This window comes from Bacillus rossius, chromosome 2 (genome assembly GCF_032445375.1).
Source record: "Bacillus rossius redtenbacheri isolate Brsri chromosome 2, Brsri_v3, whole genome shotgun sequence".
Classification (NCBI taxonomy): Eukaryota; Metazoa; Arthropoda; class Insecta; order Phasmatodea; family Bacillidae; genus Bacillus; species Bacillus rossius.
This window is the reverse complement of record NC_086331.1, coordinates 104,315,456-104,334,901: the sequence shown is the minus strand read 5'-3', so window position 1 is coordinate 104,334,901 and position 19,446 is coordinate 104,315,456. Positions and strand designations below refer to the sequence as shown.

At 35.8% G+C, this 19,446-nt stretch overlaps 1 protein-coding gene across 1 annotated transcript in view; it reads left to right on the top strand.

Annotated features, from left to right (window-relative positions):
- The window catches only part of LOC134528943 (anoctamin-7-like), an 86,546-nt gene that overhangs the window by 49,037 nt on the left and 18,063 nt on the right, over positions 1 to 19,446 (top strand). Inside the window, exons 11-15 of the mRNA XM_063362611.1 lie at positions 1,969 to 2,164; positions 7,486 to 7,652; positions 12,482 to 12,610; positions 16,561 to 16,651; positions 18,982 to 19,187. Coding sequence (XP_063218681.1) covers positions 1,969 to 2,164; positions 7,486 to 7,652; positions 12,482 to 12,610; positions 16,561 to 16,651; positions 18,982 to 19,187 — 789 coding nt within the window. The remainder of the gene's footprint in view (positions 1 to 1,968; positions 2,165 to 7,485; positions 7,653 to 12,481; positions 12,611 to 16,560; positions 16,652 to 18,981; positions 19,188 to 19,446) is intronic.

The window sequence follows — 19,446 nt, the reverse complement described above, 5'->3', positions numbered from 1 at the left end:
AATATAATTTACATTTTATTGATTGAACTATGCACGTATATACATCCTTTATCTTTCAGATATCGAAAACTTGGAGTCATCTTATCCAGAGATTTAAAAGCAATTTATAGAAGGTACCTACCTAATGTTGTCGTGGAAGATGATCAACCCCATTTTACGCTCTTTATGCTGATGAAAACCTTGAAACACCCAAACATAAAACTAATGGTACTTTTCGGTGTAACGGTTGATGAGAATGCACGAAATTGATTATTTCTTGGCAGTTTGTAACTAACTAGTTTGCAAGTGAAACTGATAAAATGACAGTATTTCAGACTATTGACTAAGTAACCCGGTTAAAATTCAGTAGTGTCAAAACAGCATTTCATTAGTGACAAAGAAGCATTTAATAAACAACAAATCTCTTTCCCTGCATACATAATGAGCTCATTCATATCCTGCCTCAGTAAGTATTTCCATCAGAAGTAAAATTGTCTTTGAGAATGTGGCAGAAGTTAGACACGATCCGTATTGCGACTTCTTAAAACAGCGCATTCAGTTATGTAATACATTGAAAAAGTGTTATAAAGACATGTAAAACATAAACGAAAAAAGTCAAGTCTGCCATCAAAGATTAACCTAATGCTATAAAAACCGGATCCACTTATTAAATCAGGTAATTTATCCACTAGTGATAATATTGTAGTGTTAGAATTTTACAGTAAAGAAGACTTAGAGAATAGTGAAATGTGCGTTTGAAGTGATGAATACATAAACCTAAAAATTAATTTGATCAGTAAAAATAGCAGGTTTGTTCGTGTTTATAAATTTAAAAGAACTTAAGTTCTTGTTTATTTTATTACTAAACTTTAAATTTATTTAGGTTATTTTTGTTTGCCTTTTTGTATTGTATTTATTCCCTACATCTACGTATATGTTAAACCATATCGTAGCCTATGATATAACTGATATATATTTTTAACTCGCGTCCCTAAAAATAATGTAGTACGTGTAAAATTAAATTAATCTAAAACCACGAAACACAATTTTATTATTTACTTTTTTTTTGAAAAATATAAAAGTAAGTTTTTTTAGAAAATAATTACTTTTAAAAAAATTAGAAATTTTTTTTTATAAAAATGGAGTGTTATTTTTTATGTAACGCTTTATTTTTAACGCAATGATTACTTAGATAAACGGAGTAAACTGGTTTGCGATGTGTGACATTTTTTATGCGCAGTACTCAAATTCACCATTTTTAAGAATTACGCTGTCAAAATTATCTTTCTCTAAGGCCAAACAAAGTGATGGTCATAACGCCAGCTCCTAAAAAATCAATGAGCTCTAGGTTTTTCAATTTACAGTGAACTGTTTAGTTACTAAATTAGTTAAAAAAAAAATTATACCAAAAATAAAATCGTGCAGAAAGTTCACGAATTTCGGGGCACAAATTTAACTGGTAGCAGAAAATTCCAAAATAAGCCTATTTCATTAAGTAACATAAGTCTGGAAACGAAAACCTGCAAAGTTACAGGCGCGAACAGTAGCGCGAAAATTTGAATTTGGCGGGCTTCAGGGAGACACACTACTGGCTGAGAGGATGCGTGAACGTTGCGCAGTGACAGAACGCTCCGCGGGAATAATAAAATAAAAAATAGTTTTTTTTAGAAAAATCCTTAATTTTAGGTTATATTAATAACTCCCACAATTTTTTACTAACTTTTAATGACACAAACACATAGTTTTTTATGATGTATTTACTTTGGTTGCTCCTATTAAACCGGCTTATATTATTACAGTTTAGATTTTTTCATTAATGCAAAAAAAAATTTTAAAAATATCTAGAACAAATCATATATGCTTAATTGATATGAATTTTCAGTGATAACTTACCAGAAATTTTGAAGTATGTGTTTCTTATATTTACAAAATTATACCATACGCATTGCTTGTCACATGTAGCAGGCTTTCCTTCGTAAATTGTTTCAGATGTCGCTGGTTATAATATTCATCGTGGCAGTGATCATCTACAGGGTGTTGGTCTCGATACCGCTCTTTCAGAACTCAATTTTCAGATCACAAGCTCAAGCCATAGCTAACGTCACCGGAGCTGTGGTCAACTTAATATTAATAATGATCATGAGCCGAGTGTACGAGAAGTTGGCGTACAGGCTCACCACTTGGGGTGAGTAACAGTGTAACGCAGTTTTGTTTCTTTTACATTCCATCAAATTCACTAAACTTTTACTGATTTAGTTTTACAACGTGTGGTGTAAAACTTTAATGTTTAAGCATTACCAATAACAGGGGAAAAAATGCATAATTAGGTTCTAAGGTTAACAAAAAAATAAGTATATTTGAAATATTTAATTAAATATATGTGGTGTTGTGAAGAGATATAATCTATTGTGAGGAAAATGTTAGCTTTGCTGACAAACATTCGCTGCTTTATTTTTTGTTTATCCTTTGAAAACCAACCATTTCGTTCAGACTTTTCTGCGAACATTTTGCGAGAAGTATGACGAATGAGTGAACTGTTCTAGCAGTATTTGCACTCATGACTCATAATAATAAAATGCAACCAATCAAGCAACTTTGATGCAGGTTGCACAATTTTAGATTTAATTTTGGCATTTTTCTGTGTTAAGACTGTCTGATAAATATTGCAATCCTGAATACTATGTCATATGTGAAGAAATAAAGTGAAGAAAGGTAGCTGAGGGAGAAAGTAGCATAATCGTGGCACTGAATTAACCATGCAACCTCCCAATAATCCCAGACAAAAATAGTCACTGATCGTTGCCTAGACTCTAGACTCGTTGCACAGACTCTATTAAGTAGCGAAGTGACTTCGAACCATAATTTTTTGTACTTTTATAGTATTTAGTTTGGTTGGCCGGTCGTAATGGCTGTACTTAAAAAAACAGCTTTTTTCACAATCACAAATAATTGTTTGTATATGCAACAAAATACAATGCTGAACCTAAAACATTTGAAGTGTAGAATCATTTCTGCCCGTACAGATATGTCTCTCTCATCACGCAAGTTTGCGGCGTCTTATTTGCAGCTCTTAAGTTCTCGTGATCTTGGCCACAGTGTTTGAATTGACCGATTTTATTGATACAGTAGTCACGTTACCAAATTTTCTTAACCAAAGCAAAGTTGTTTAGTTGATTATTATATAAAATAAAAGTTTAGTTCATTTAAATGAGAGAACTTGCGTGGTTATCGTAAAACAGTGGCGTGCCCATTGAGGGATAAGGCAGGATGTATCCCCTCCCGAAATACTAACAAATCCATAAAAAATTCTATCATTCCCACAAACAAAAGGCAAACGGAAGAATTTGAAAGCAAAAAGCAGGAAAAAGGTTCTGCCACCCCCTACCCAAAAAAAACCTAAAAATGAAATTGTGCTTACTCTCCGACCGTAAAATAAATTGAAGCAGTAATAGACTGAGATAGTATGTATGAGCTGGATAATTTTATTTAAAACTTAAAAAAAAATTATTATTTTCTTTTAAATTAACTGACAATTAGCAATGTAAGGTGCATTTCGGGGCGGTTTACATTAAATTAACTCAACTTAACTGTTGATATCGTTATAATTAATTTATACTTATTTCATAGCCGCTTTAACTGTTGCGAGAGCTGAACTATTAAGTATTTTTGCAACCAAGTTAACAAAAATACCAAAAACCTAATTGAGAAAAACACTTGTTCATTTATAAAACGGCTTTAGATAAAAGGTAACTCAATGGAAAAAAACTTGGGGAATGGGAGTTTATTTGGCAATGAGTAAAAAAAAAATACCAGCAAGTTCACTTGATCACTTGATGTAAAAATTTTAAGATTCGTGGATTTATAGTGTTACGCTACTCTGCCGCAGTGTTGCAAGGAGTGCCTGTTTAGTCATTCAGAACCAAACTAAAGAAATAATCAGCAAACCGGGAAAATTTTCACGTATAAAGTGACAACTCTGTTGTAATTATATTAAACCTACGTGAATGTTGCAAGACGTCCCTGTTTAGGCTTTCAGAACTAAAAGTATTTAATGATCAGCAACGGGGAAAAATCTCAGGTATAAAGAGACTAAAAATCAATTCATCTTATATTTAACTAAATGTAGTTTTACTTGATGAAATCAAAAAGAAATGGTGTAAGCCGTAAGTACAGGACAACAATGGGAAAGATTTCTTGATTTGTAACCTTTTTTGCATATGGGTAGGGGTTATGGTGCAAGATTCAGACTGAGGAGAGAGATGTAGGTCAATGACCGGCCGCTAACTTCGATGTTTAGGGAAAATTCCCTGGTTTTTCCTCAAAAATGACTCAAAATTCTTCAGTCACAAAACTTCCCTATTTCGGGGGGAAATTTTCCATTTCGAGGAAACATTTCCCCGTTTTATTCCATAAAAATATCGAAGGCTTGTAAAGTACGTTTATCGGCTAAAGACTCCGCAAAAATGAGATTCATGCCGCTAAGCCTGGATCTTGACCTTTTGACCCACATGTCTGAAATATGACACCTCTTGTGTAATTTGACACCCTGATTACTTTTCCCCCTTGCATTTCTATCCAAAATTAGTTATAACAAATTCTTAAAAAAAATTTTAAAATATATATAGGCCTATATATTTCGTACATCATCAAGTCTGGGGTCATGAGCTCGATCCCGATGGGTGCCAAATATATATTTTTTAAATATTTTAAAATATTAAACATTTTTAGTTTAAAAACTTCTTACGTCACATATTTCAGAGGTACTGGGTTCGATTCCAAGTGGATTCATTTTAAAAAAAATTGGTTAACGTGTTTCCTCTAGAATATTGACCAGGCTGCTTACCCCCACTACTTATACCAAGGAATGTATTATTTCCATTATTATAACATCTGGGCAGCCATATTGACTGCCATGATGTTTTTGTCTGCTAGAGTGGGCTGCTTCCCTATTGGTTTATTAATTACTCGCTAAAGCACACTAACGTTAATCAGCAGAACGTCAAATATTGCCAGCCATCATGTCGGCCATCTTGGCCGCCGTCTTGAAATTTCGTTACTATCATCCAAACAATTCGGAAAAATTAAAAAAAAAAATTAAAAATTACCTTTTTATAAAATAACTCGATAGATTCACCTTATTGGTTCTACCACCGGTCCATGTATAAAATACTTAATATTTTCTCACCTATACAGTTAAAGTTCCAGGTTGTTTTACATGAGAATACCAGTTATAAAATAAACTATTTTACAAACATTATTTATTACATGAGATCTAATTTACAACGTGTATAAATGAAAAAGTAAACCAACCAGTATATGCATATTCTTTTGAAATGGGTCGAAATGTCTAATCCTCATCATCAGTCGGTTCACCACAGTCAGCGTCCAGCCAGATCCTTTTCCTATGTAATCATTTTCTTCCCAGCAGAGTTTCTCGATGCCTGATATACAGACTACTCTGCATTGTCAGAATTGTAAATGACAGTGTTTAATGTCTTGAAAGCACGTTTTGTCACTTGGTTCAAATGTGGCTCAGGTTTACTGTAAATACAGTCCAACCATAAACTATATAATAAATCTCCATGCATCAATACTTCATCCGTAAGCTGATTGATTACATTTTGCTTTGTATCGTCAAGAAAAGTACATTTATCTTTTGCTCCACTTAAGTTGCTTAAATAATAGTAGTCTTCAAACAGACTCCGAAATGCAGATTTCGCCAAGTGGAACCCATTATACATCTTTAATGCACTCAGAGCAGTTTTAGGTTTAGATTCGTGTACAGGTATCATCGCAATAGGTTGCTACGCATGTTCTTTACTAGAGCTCTTTGGCATAAGAGTCTTAAAAATAAATTGAGGCTTGAAAGTGTCCGCAGTTAGTTATAGAGTATGTGAACGAATCTCGCCTTTACAATTCCTTGCATGTCTTCTTAAACTATCAATACGAGTAAACCACATATGGTACTTGTCACAGCGAAACTTCATACGAGAAAGACTTTTCGTGTACCTATTTACTCTTCTCGTGTCTTCATGCATAATGGGCAAATGCACACGACATATCACAGTAGCAGTAAGGATGTATATTTGTTAAATACGAATTTTAAGGCTAGAGCCAGATGCTGATGTTCCTGCTATTGCACTAATGCTTAGTGTTTTCTTAAGCTCATTGATGTATCACTGTTGAGGTGATATCTGCACTGTGTGCCAACCAGCATGCCCTTTCCATGTCTTGAGTGTCTTTTCAATGTAAAATTATTGCGAAACTCTTGCAAAATTTCTGACAGCTATATTTCTTGCAAGATGAATTATTAACACATTCTCTCTTCTCGTGTCGACAAACTTGTTCGAGAACTTATTTCAACATTAATGACATAGATATTGGAAAAACATTGCTGCACCTGAAGTGCCAATCGTCGATGGGTTCACCATAGTCAAACTATTTGATGATGCTGGTGACATAAATGTTTCCTCTGGTGACGGCAATGCATACGTCAAAGTTTCCTCTAGTGTTGTCGGTGATGATGGTACAACTTCCATGCGGTCTTCGCGGTCGTTGACGTCGCTGTCATCAAGATCAAGATGGCTGACCTGACGTTATAAGAGCGGAAATAATATATTCCTTGATTTAAGTGGTGGGGGTCAGCTGCCTGGTAAATATTGTAGAGGAAGCATATATTAACATTTTTTTTACTAGTGCTCCCATCGTGAATCGAACAAAGTACCTCTGAAATCCGTGACGTAAGTGGTTTATTAATTACAATATTAATAAATGTGTAATATAAATACATTTGTTATAAATTCAATATATTTTGTACCCATCGGGATCGAACCCAAGACACCAGGGTTCTATGATGTACAAAATACCCTTTATTTAATTTTTAAGAATTGTTATAACTAATTTAGGATAGAATTTTAAGGGGGAAATGTAATCAGGGAGCCAAATTACACAAGAGGTGTTATATATCAGACCTCAAGTGATTCAAAAGTTAAGATCCAGGTTTAGCTTCTTAAATCGATATTTAATTTACAGAGTCTCAAGCCACTTTGCAGACATTTTATGTCTTTGAATTTTTGTGGAATAAAATGTATAATGGTCCTCTAAATAGGAAATTTTCTTTTGAAATAGGAGTTGTTGTCATTTTTAGAAGATTTTTGAGTCATTGTTGAGTAAAAAACCGGAAAATTTCCTTAAAAATCCAAGATGGCGGCCGATCATTGACCGGCAACTCGCTTCTCAAACTGCAGCCTACGCCAGAACCAGCCAATATACACTATACTCATATGGCTTTGCAAATTTTTTCTAGGTCCCTACTGTGAAAAATTGTGAACCCCCACCCCTCACCATAAATCATCTATCTACGCCACTGGCGAAAAAACTTATATTTAGTGATTATTAGCGTGTTTGTTACCATGTATTTCTGTAGTAGCATGTTGTGAACCTGTAATAATTTATTCCATTAAATTGTTATTTTGCAACAGTAATTCCACCAGTTTCCTTTTTCAGAGATGCATCGCACACAAACAGAATTCGATGACAACCTTACATTCAAAGTTTTTATATTCCAGTTCGTAAATTTTTACTCCTCGATATTTTATATTGCGTTCTTTAAAGGAAGATTTGTTGGTTATCCAGGCAAATACACACACATACTGGGATTGCGAAATGAAGATGTAAGTACCACCATTTAGATTAAATTTTTATTTCTAAGATTTTTGTTATTTTAAACTGCGCTACAAATATAGACACTAATATTAAACTCTTTTTTTTTTTTTTTTGCTTTTAAAACCATGTTACTTATTTACTAACTATAAGCCTAGACCTATTTAAAACGTCATTCGATTTGGTAGTTACATTAAGATAAGTTCATTTTATAGTTTAAGTTAAGTGCATTAGTAAACGTGTAGTTAAAATAGTTATTTTCTTTAAAACTCAAAATCTATATCTCTTTTGCAAAAATATTGAATTATTTTATGAGAAATTTAGTTTTTAGATTTTAAAACCCATTATATTAAATAATTTTCTATGTATGCTGTGTTTGAATTGTAAAGATGTGACCTCTACTGATGCAGCCTTAACAAAAATATCCAATTTCAAGGTTGCATCCAAAATCAAACCACGTGAAAGGATATCCGAATTCTTTTGGCACTAACACAAACTGGTTTACAAACAATGAAATTCGTTTACGGCAGACAATTATTTACATTGACAGCAATTTCATGCAATCTTCACTATTATACACGTTTAAGTTACCCATTTGAAGTAGATAGAAAATGGCAGTTCAACATCAGGCACTGGAGTCTGAAGTTGATGTGCTCATTCGGCAGGGTAATGGGTGAGGGGTAGGACAGTGGGAGGAGTGGGGGAGTCTATAATTCGCCTGACGATGAACTCCCTTACCTGATCTCACGAAAATTTCGTGCTGTCGATACTAGAGCGCACCATTTAGTGTGGTCTGGTGGATGCCGTGATTTTGAAAAAATCTTCTTGCTCTCTTATCCTACACCATAAACATATAAGACAGTGTCGAGTTGGTTATCAAATGAATTCACGAATAGTTCGTTTCACCGCTAATAGAGTGCGCTAGTAAGTGTGGTCAGATGGAAGCCGCCATTTTGAAAACATTTATCTTGCTCTCCTATTCCACTTACGTCATAAATGTATCAGAGTGTCGAGTTGTGTATCAAAATGACCATGGTGAAGAGCAGGTTTGAATACTAAAGGTGTCTCCTAGAGCCGCCATCATATGCCAGCATCAGAAACCCCCTCCGTCCTGGAATGATGACTGCCCATGGATACACATAGGAGTGTGTCAGCATCAGTGACAACCATCTTGGACGATCGTGTAGCCTCGACAAGTTGTAGCCTCGACAAGTTGTAACAAGCACACCATATCCTCACACAACTGAAAAAAAAAATTCAGCTTCGCATTTCCTACACGATATTTCCCCGGGCTTGACACTGGGCAAGTATGGTACCAGAAGAGTTATACAAGGGAATGGCCTTTCTTTTGTATTTCTTAACAAAATAATCTATCCGATTACAATGCTCCAAGCACCATCCAAGGCCCCGTTACTCCACGAAGCCGAAAATTTGAAAATTCCCATAAGGAACACAAACACAAGAGAAGGAGAAATATCTAAATACAATAAACTAAGGGAAATATATAAACATACATTCCTATCGCTGAAACAAACATACCAACAATTATTACAAAAACAACAAAAGTATGACAGAAAACGAAGACGGGAAGAAGTGGCCTTACCATATCAAGTACACAAAAAAGGTACAGCACAAAAACAGATATATACACAGTTGTAGCGAGTAGCTAGCATAACTGTGGGGCAGTATGTCAATTTCATCGTCAGTGATGATGCACTTATCATCCGTCCATGTCAGCGCCAGCTTGTTCGTACATTCCGAGTACATTTCATGCTGGCGCGAACGGATGGTACGTACTAAGACGCGCGGCCTCGCCTCCTGCCCAAGAGCCCTCATGTAATCGTCGTTCTTGACGACACACTTCTGAATATGTTTGGCTTTCTTGGTGATTAACCCATTACACTTAAGGGCATACAATTTTGCATGCAACTCAACAAATTCGGTCATGGGCCTCCCAACACACTCTTCTCTGAACTTACCAATGACCTTCGCATTGGCAGTCGAGTGCCTTGTGTGACCAAAGGGGTGGCCACTCATGTCGAATTCCTGCAGAAGTGCAAAGTCGTTCTGGAGATCTTGGTAGAAGTTGGTCGTCTGAATATTGTATATAAAGCCATCAGTATCCATATGGGTCAGTTCAAACCTATCACTTTGGTTTCATCATGTAGTGATGAAAATCATACATAAGGCTCTTCGACAGATCGAGTACTGCAAAGCCAGAATAGATCGGTTTGTTAAAAACTATGGTGTCTTGGGAGAGACGAATCATTGCTAGACTGTCATCGTATACGGTGCGGTCTTTGAACGTGGGGCGTGCAACGAGCTAGCGGAGATGATCTTTGCTGTACACCAACTCCATATTCTGATGCTTGAGATGATTTTCCATCAGTTTCACATAGCAAAAATTATTACACAGCTTAAAGAATTTAAAGTCATTTTGTGCTGGCTGAAGTTTGTCTGTGTTCAGGTTTTAGGTATACTGACTGCCGGAACTGGAGGACTCTATGGATTTTGGTTATGCGGAGTCCTTGGGAAAGGGCCTGAAAGCACAGTAGCTGGCAAACAAAATACAGTTAACTGCACTCAAGTGTTTTACATATTTGTATTTTCTTATATCTTTACCAACATACAATTTTTGTTTTGTTTCAAGATAATACATTAAAGATACAAAACTGTTTTCCATATTTTACCACTTAGAACATTACGTTATGCAACATGTGTGTTGCGAGTACAAATTGATACTTTTTTACAAAGTAGAATTTTTTTAACATCATGGTAATCCTTCGTTCACTGGCAGACTTGTGATGCTAAGTAGGTACCAACCTGCACTCTCGCTATAGAACACCTGCGTTAGTCTGGTAGGTTCAGTCCCATGCTCCGCGACCATGGAAACTATAGTAACAAGTGCACAGACTACCAGTCAGGTACCAACCTGAGTTCTTGTCAGTGAAACCTACATTCAACAGACGACAGGATCAAACCTGCTCTCTGTGGTCTTATGGAACAATAGTAACATTAGTGCAAGGCCATACTATATACCTTTTCAGGTGTTATTGAATTTGAAATCTCTCGCTCACAAGTGTACGGGGCTAATAAACATACAAACTCGAATGTATAATTTCGGAAACACAGCTGGTATACACTATACAAATAGAGTCCTTGTTATATAGTACACAAACTATGTTTAATTGTGACATCACATAAAGTACCGTGTAATAGTTACAAGCGAATATGTACACCAGAATATATTATGGCTAAAGTACTCAGTGTAATGCATTATAGGCATGTTACGTACACAAAATTGTTTATTGTAACACTCTTTATACAAAGTACCATTAAATAGTTAAAACCATGTATGCACACAGAATATATATACATGATGGACAGAGTACTTGGTACAGTATACTATTTGCATGTCATGTGCACATTAAATTTACTTGTAACACTCATCATGTAAAGTAACATGTCATAGACAAAAGCAAATATGTACACACAAGTTAAAGGTCAATTAGAGTATATTTAGAAAAACAGTCAAAATTCTACACACGGTCCCTATGCACCAGTCTCCGCACACGAAGCCCGTCTCTCGTCGTCCGCGTTCTCTCACCAAAATTCACTCGCCCCCCTCACTTCACTGCCTTGGAGACTGGCATCGTTACTTTTAAACCCCTCAGCCCCCTTCTAGAATGGTATCGCACCCCTTTGAAATGTCGCATTATCAGGATAAACTTGACACCAGAAGCACCCAGAACAATCGTGTTCTAGTTACACCACTTTACGCTGGCTGGGCTCTGGAAATGTAACCCTCCAGATATTCTGAGGAATGGGGAAGTAGAAGGGATGGGGTAGCGAGGCACCGTTGCTAATCCTATAAGGTGGTGTAACGGTAATGGACTGGGCCCTACCTGCACGCGAACACGCGGGCTGGTTGGTGAGCTGTCGTGCCTCGTTGCCCTATTCACTATCCACGTTCGTCCCGGACAGGTAAAACGTCGCTCCCGGCGTATTCCCTCAATCGGTCCTCTTTGTATGTGGTACACCACATCATTTATACATTTTAACAGTCCATATGGGCCTCTCTACACTGCTTGTAGCTTCGGACACCTGCCTTTCTTTTGTTGCGGATTGTACAGCCACACCATATCGCCTTCCTGAAATCCGGTTGAGCTAGTCTTCAAGTCGCATCTTCTCGTCATTCCGTTCGTCGCTAATCGAAGGTTTTAAGAGCCATAAGGTGTGAGAGAGTGCATCAGCATTGCTATGAGCTTGGCTCTTCGTGTATTCGATTCGGCAATCATACTGCCATATCTACTCAATTCACCTAGCGAGTTTTTTCTCTGGGTTCTTGAACTGTTACAGCCACTAAAGTGCAGCATAGTCATTGGATACAATGAATTTTCTCCTATATACGTACTTGTGAAAATGTTGCAAGTACTTAACTACAGCTGGAAGTTCTTTTCTGGTGATGCAGTAGTTATGTTCGGACTTAGATAAAGTTTTGCACAGCTGATTTTGGCCTGTTCTCCAGGTGTTTATATATTTATCTTTTTTTATCCATTCTTACGGTTTTTCTGTGACATAGGTTCAGTGTTAATCTGTAATGGCTTATGTACATAAAACTGTTTTACATCAGTTTTCCCCAAGGAAATAATTAATTTAAAAAAAAACATAATCTAAACTATTTTATGTATTTCTGATTAGTCGATATTTTTCCAACTGTAACGCTTAGAATATTCTTGTCAATGTAACATGGGTAAATCATTTACAATAATATGACCATTTCTTCAAATAGTGCACATATTTGCTGCAAAATTTTAATAATAAATGTTGTTTGAACCAGTGCAGTGCAGGAGGATGCCTGATCGAGTTGGCCCAGCAACTGGCAGTCATCATGATTGGTAAACAAATAATAAACAATGCGCAAGAAATAATTGTGCCTAAACTCAAAGCATGGTGGCACAAAAAACAGGTAATGATCACAAGGCTAAATTACTTACGCATGCAACATTAGCTATTATTTAAATTTCCATTTTATTTTATGAAAATGCTGAATGCAATTTTTTTTTATTTTCCAAAGTTTTTTGACACATACTAAAATATTTTGTCTTAAACATAATAAGTGCATTATTCAATAGCGATAAGTCCAAGATAACCGTTGTTTCGTCACAATTTAAGATGGCGGACATCGGCTCCAGTAGCAGGAGTCCATTTTAAATACTTATTTTGTGTATAAAAAATTTCTTTGAAACCCATGAAATAGTCCTCAATTTTAAATGATGAATGAATGTTCTTGTTAGTGCATTTTCTCTGAATGCTCCAAGCAAGAGAAATTAAAGGCTTTGTTACTGGTTAACAATTCTCGAGAAGTCTTGTGGCTTGATATTAATCCTGGCAGGCAAACAATTCACGTACCCTACACGAGGGAGACATTTAGGTTACATTTGAAGAATAATAAACACCACCATATTAATATTTTTGTAAAATTTATATTGGTTGTTATATTATTAACTTAGATAGGTACTCTTGTACGTAAATTTCACAATGAGAACTTACTCTTCAGAATAAGAAGAAGTATTATTTTTAAAAGGCATTAAAAATTAAAATTATAAACATTTCTATACTGTTTAGCAATAACCCATAACCTAGTATATCAAACCTTAGGTAATTAAGTAATTTTTTTCTACAAATAAATATGAACAGGTAACCTCAAACACATATTAAGTTCTGTCACACTATCAAAGTTCATTATTGGACTGAGCTGGCTTGAACTTTTCGTCATTAAAATAATGCATTACAGTGATAGATGGAAAATCTGTACGATTTTTATGCATTTATACATATTAATGCTCTTTTCACTGAAAAATTCTTTGTGGTGAAAACGTCCGTCATTTCCATTTTGGCGGGGCATGATTCTGATAGGCTGATTGCGTTAAAAATTCAGCATACTTTATAGCCAGTCCTTTACATGAAACATTTTATGGAAACTATGGTAATCTAACTTGTCAAACAAACATGGCTGTTCTAGTGACGTTTGCAGTGACGTCATAACTCTTCAATGTTATTTGATCAAATTTATTGGAAGATGTTGAAGCGCATGTTTTACAGTGTAACAATAACTTTAGTTCGATATACTGTTAATTTTTCTCCATGCGAATTCTCTACTGTTCTCTCTGTAGAGTGAGTACGTACATAGGCTACATCGAGTGGGTTTGGGATCCTGTGTACCGTGCCAAGATGAGAGTAACTGTGTAGGTAATCACGTATTATTTTCTTCGTACACGCGTAGTGGTGTATTCCGTTTACAAGTGCTAGAAATTAAAAACAAAATTAATCATGTATGGAATTTCCCAGGTTTCCAACAGTTTTTTTTCCTTGGTGTTGGGTGTTAGTATATATGATTTTTTTCTTCTGATTAAATATTAACATGAGGTGAAATAATACGTATTAAGCAGCTTTAATGTACAGGCTGAGTTGTATTGGCATGGTTGTGTTTACACGGACGAAAAAAATGTTTAAAGCCATTTTATTTTGCGACAAACATCTTTAATGCTGACTGGTAAAGCGAATTCGTCACGTGTTTGTAGGTATGGTAGATGTTGGCCACAAAATTACTGTACATTACAGACTCGCCCGGTATCTACCTCTGCATTCACTCTGAGATTCTTGCTGCACCACCTAATAACGGGATGGGGTAGAGAGACATTACTTTGAGGGCGATCATAGAATCGGAAAACACCGTGATCTTATTACTCAAGTAAGAAGAGAGTGGGGGATGATATGGTGAATACAAGTGTGAACGAGGATGTAATGAAGTAATAGCCAATATCCGTACAAAAAAATAGTACTAAGATATTATAAAATGATTTATTGGCGGATTTATTTATCTTAGAAGAAAGAAGAAAAATGTGATGCACTAATGCCGCCAAAAATTAGTAATGAGTAGAGCCACGGAATTTTCGCGCATTAATTTAGTCGCAAGCTAGAATGCAAACCTTCACACTGTCGCACTGTGTTCATGATTGGACCGCAGTTATCTGGACACGCCCCTCTACGACCGTGAGCCAACGATGTCCAGCTAGGAGAGAAGTAAGCGAATCAGGTAGTGCCAAATAACAAGGATAAAAATGTTCTCGCTAAGAAATCAACTAATGGGAAAGTAAACATGGGTCGAGCACACCTATAACTTTGAATTCTATCCTGAGGCCAGATGAATCCGCGAAATTTCCGGGACTCTAGAGCTAACTAAAAATTAAAAACATGCCAATAAGAGAAAAAATTAAATGCTTTATATAGGCCTATGTCAACATGAGTGCTAAAAGGATGGGCATCTAGAGCATGGATGGTGTCAGCGTATCGAATGATATGGAACTTGTCTGGTCCAGGGTGATTTATGAATTGTTTTTTCGCACACAACATCGGAATCTCTAACTCGCTTTACCTCAAGCCATCACTGCAATGCGCAATAATAATTACAGTCTGGTCTAGTGTGTATCCCTACAGGAGTGATCAGTGCGGAACGTGCTGAAAGCAGCACGTTAAAATGTGATAAAAACGCCAAGAGCAATTAAATCCCCACTCTCCTGAACTTTATTTCAAATAATTAGTTAACACTTGCAATACAGATTTGGCATCGCACTTCGAGTCTTGGAAGAACTTCTTTAGAATTTTATAAAGCCAACATTCGAACGCTTCTGTGATGGATATCACATGTCGAAATCAAATATTTTGTCCTGGCTATTGCAGGTCGGAAGTTTTTCAGAAAATTACCACCGCAATAACGTCTGAAACTGAGCAAATAATTATTTATTCCCTGTCATGAAAAATAATTAAATGATAAATAAAGAACTTTGATAAATTCGCGATAACATTGTACAGTTCCGCTTACCTCCTTTCAAACAAATTTGTCAAATAAAATCTTTCAATAGAGGGGAAAAATTGGAAAAATGAGACCAGATAATTTTGCCAAAATTTTATATATTTCCTACATTATCATATATAAATCATACAGACACAACTACTGAGTATCTGTATTTTTAAAAAAATGCGTTTTGGCAGTCATGAAATATTCGGCAAAATAGTTACTACCAAATACCGTGAAGGCAACAAAATAATTCTATAGTAAACATAAAGTGCCTTACTTACTGACAGAAAAATTCTGCTCCCAGTTATAAATATTTTAACTGAGACTACGAAATTAATTGGCTGAAACCAAAAAAATATACTATGGCGTTTATATTGACAACATATTTTGTGATGTTTTTAAAATAGTTTTTCCAGTGCCCTAATGAAGAGTACGTTTCTACTCAGCGGGTGTAATTATTTTATCGTCAAGTTTGAAAGGCCCACGTCTATTTTTTGCATCAGAACTTCAATAAAAAATTACTTAAAGCTAGAAAATTTGTTTATTTACATTGCAGAAATAATCCAATATTTCAGGAAGTTGACATTTTTTTCGGATATGTCTGAAAAATTGTGTGCTCCGTGATGATGAATATTATTTTGTAATGTGAGTGACTCTCTCGATCAAAGAAACATTTGTGAGCTTGTTTTACATTTGCAACTCATTTCTTCCCCCCCCCCCCCCCCCCCGAAAACTGATCCCGCCGAATGTATTTTTGTATGACTTACTAGCTTGATTTTGTAACTTTTTTTTCGTTTTTTTTTTTTTTTCGGTACGAACAAACAAAACTTTGTGCGCGTGTGTACATTCCAACAAGAAAAATATGTTAATTTTTTAACTTTGTGAGCTGTACACATTCGAGGTTATTTTTATCAGTTTATATTTATTTTACCTACTTCTCAATATTCTATACTGCGTGCTTTCATTTAATTATAAACATTAGAAGAATGTAAAATTTAAATCATTCTTACTGTAGTTGCCTTGTGTAAACTCATGTCTGTTCGAAATTTTTCCCACAGGTAAAGCTGTCTAAAAACCCCAGAAACCGTTGGGAAGAAGATTATCAGCTGATTGATAGTGAAGGGCTTTTTCAAGAATACCTCGAAATGGGTACGTAAAGGTGTTCGCATTAACTGTGCGAAACAATTTCCTCGAGAGAGAACCAACATGTAGAGAGCTGGCTCTCGTCCAAAAATTAACGTAAACACCATACAGTGTGAGTTCTTGATTCGACCGATAAACTTGGACTGCAGGTTCATCATGACAAAATAACTTCAAAACATAATACGATTTATACTCTAAAGTGCTTCTCAAGGGTGGTGTATGTCTTCAAATATGGAGCTGAACAACATTTTAATTTTAAATAAATGATAAAAAATATTTATTTAACATGTATCACTGAACGTCTGGATTATCTTTCATTGGAAGGAGTTCTAAAAAACCGCGAATTTTGTCGTTGTAGGAAAATTATTATTGCGTTGAAATCATTAGAGGTAGTAAAACGCCTCAAAAATATGTGTAAAATAAAGGTGTTACTCCAATTATTTCAATGAAACAATATTGGTACAGCCACAAATTTCCCGGTGGCTTTAGAAATCCCTTCGACTAAACGTAGCCCAGACGCTGAGTGTTCCATATAAAATACTTTCTATATAACTTACCACAATTATTGTTCCGCGCCAACTTCAAAGACGTATACCAGCCTTGGGAACCACTTTAGACCATAAATCTTATTGTGTTATTTTTTTATTTATTTCGTCGTGATAAACCTACAGCGAAAGTTTGTCGGTCGAATTCAGACTCACTCTCTGTGTTTCCATGTCCCGTGCCAAGCTCCGTGGTGTGATTGGCTGCGCGCCGGCTCTCGACGCAAGCAGTTGGGGTCCCGTGGGAGGGCGAGGGAGGCATTCCCCCCTCCTAACACCCGAGAATTAACAAGCTGAAGAGATGGCAAAAATAATCAAACGGTTTTTTTTTAATATACCGCGTTTTTAAAACGGACTATAAGTATAAAATAATTTATCCTCTTCCCATACAGATTTATAACCCCATATAGATTCCTAACCCCAATACAGATTGTCCTGAAAATTTATGATTGTGAATTTTTTAATAGCTATGAAAATACTTGGAAGATTTAAAACAAAACAAAAAAAGTGGGGCCCATGTAATCGATCATTGATGCACGAATAGATCACCTAAGTCACTAACAATCTTATTTCACTGCCAATGTTATGAACTGTTGTGTGAGTTTTCTCAACGAAAGCTAATTCCTATTGCATGCGCCCCCCTTTGTTTTTCGTTTTAAATGTAGTTATAAATCTGTATGGAGCTAGGAGATATTATTTTATAAATTTTAGTTCCATTTAAAAATGTGAAATGATAAAAATGTTTTAAAATAATTTTTACTGCTTTTTAGTCATGTGTGTGTGAAATTTTGCAATCGATTTCAAACATATTGACTGGAGCAGTCGGTGATGTAGGCATCGCCTGCGGTGTGCTGCGTTATTCAACTTGCAACACTATACTGTTCTGCTCGTAGCCTAACGCCACGAATCCGGGGGTATTGTTAAACAAAACCAAAACATTTTTACTGAGAAAATAAACAAACAAGCAGAAAAGAAACCGAGATAATATTGCATTGTCATCCATTTCTGAGCAATGTTCAAAGTTTCAAGTCCTAAGCTCATTAGGAAGTTACTTTAAAATCGATCGTAAAATTTGTACCGAACAGACATACAAGAAACCGAGTTAATAATAACGTATTAAAATCCTTCTACTTCAGGCTGCACTTGTCATTTAAATTCATTTCAATTCAAAAATAATATTTATATATATCATTTTTTTGCCATAGTTCTCTGTGGAATTATTTTAAAACATTAGCACAACTAAATAATAAGATTAAATCATAGCTTTGAGTATTTTTCTTGACGTCAGAAATACCTAAAAATTGCCTTTTAAATGCCTATTGTCACTATTCAAAGAAATTTCAATAAGCTCTTAAACAATCTAAATTAATTCAACAATGGACAACTGGATACCTCGTTAGAAATGAAAATCACTAGCAATACGATATGTCTTAGTGTCTATCTTGTGGTGTATGTCTCAAGATGAGCCCCATCTATCGGCATGTCTCAAAATGTTGAGTACCATAACTTGCTTGGTTTTAAATTTTCTCAATTTTGACTACGCCAAATCTTATAGCTTTCCATAAATATTTGGGGCATATTCATAATCTAACATTAGTGCTATCGAACTAATACAATTGTTAAAATCCTTCCTGAGTCTTATTCCTATTGCCTTTCCCATTTATAGAATACATACTTAATTGAAAAAGAAGCACATATATAGATTGGAAAATACGTATTATGATTATGTATAGATTAAACAGTTGACCAACGATGATAATGAAGATGGCGCGACTTTTCTTGTTTATTTTCCAGTTCTTCAGTTCGGGTTCATCACGATCTTCGTGGCAGCTTTCCCGCTGGCGCCGTTGTTCGCCCTCCTCAACAACTGGGTGGAGATACGACTCGACGCGCAGAAGTTTGTCTGCGAAACAAGACGCGTGGTTCCCGAGCGTGCCGAAAACATCGGCATTTGGTTCAAGATACTGCACATGCTGGCCCACTTGGCGGTCATAAGCAACGTGAGTATTGGGGTGGGTCCTTGTTCGCTTCGAGACATTTCACATTCTGGCCAACTTGGCGGTCGTCAGCAATTTGTGTATAAGAGTGGGTCAGAGTTCGGTTCAACATGCTGCACGTGCTGATCTTCTTGGCAGTCATAAGCAAAGTGCTGATAAAGGTAAGTCGGTGTTTTATTAAAAATACTACACATACTGGCCCACTTGGCCATCAACAACAATCTATACTAATATTATAAAATTGAAGAGTTTGTTTGAACGC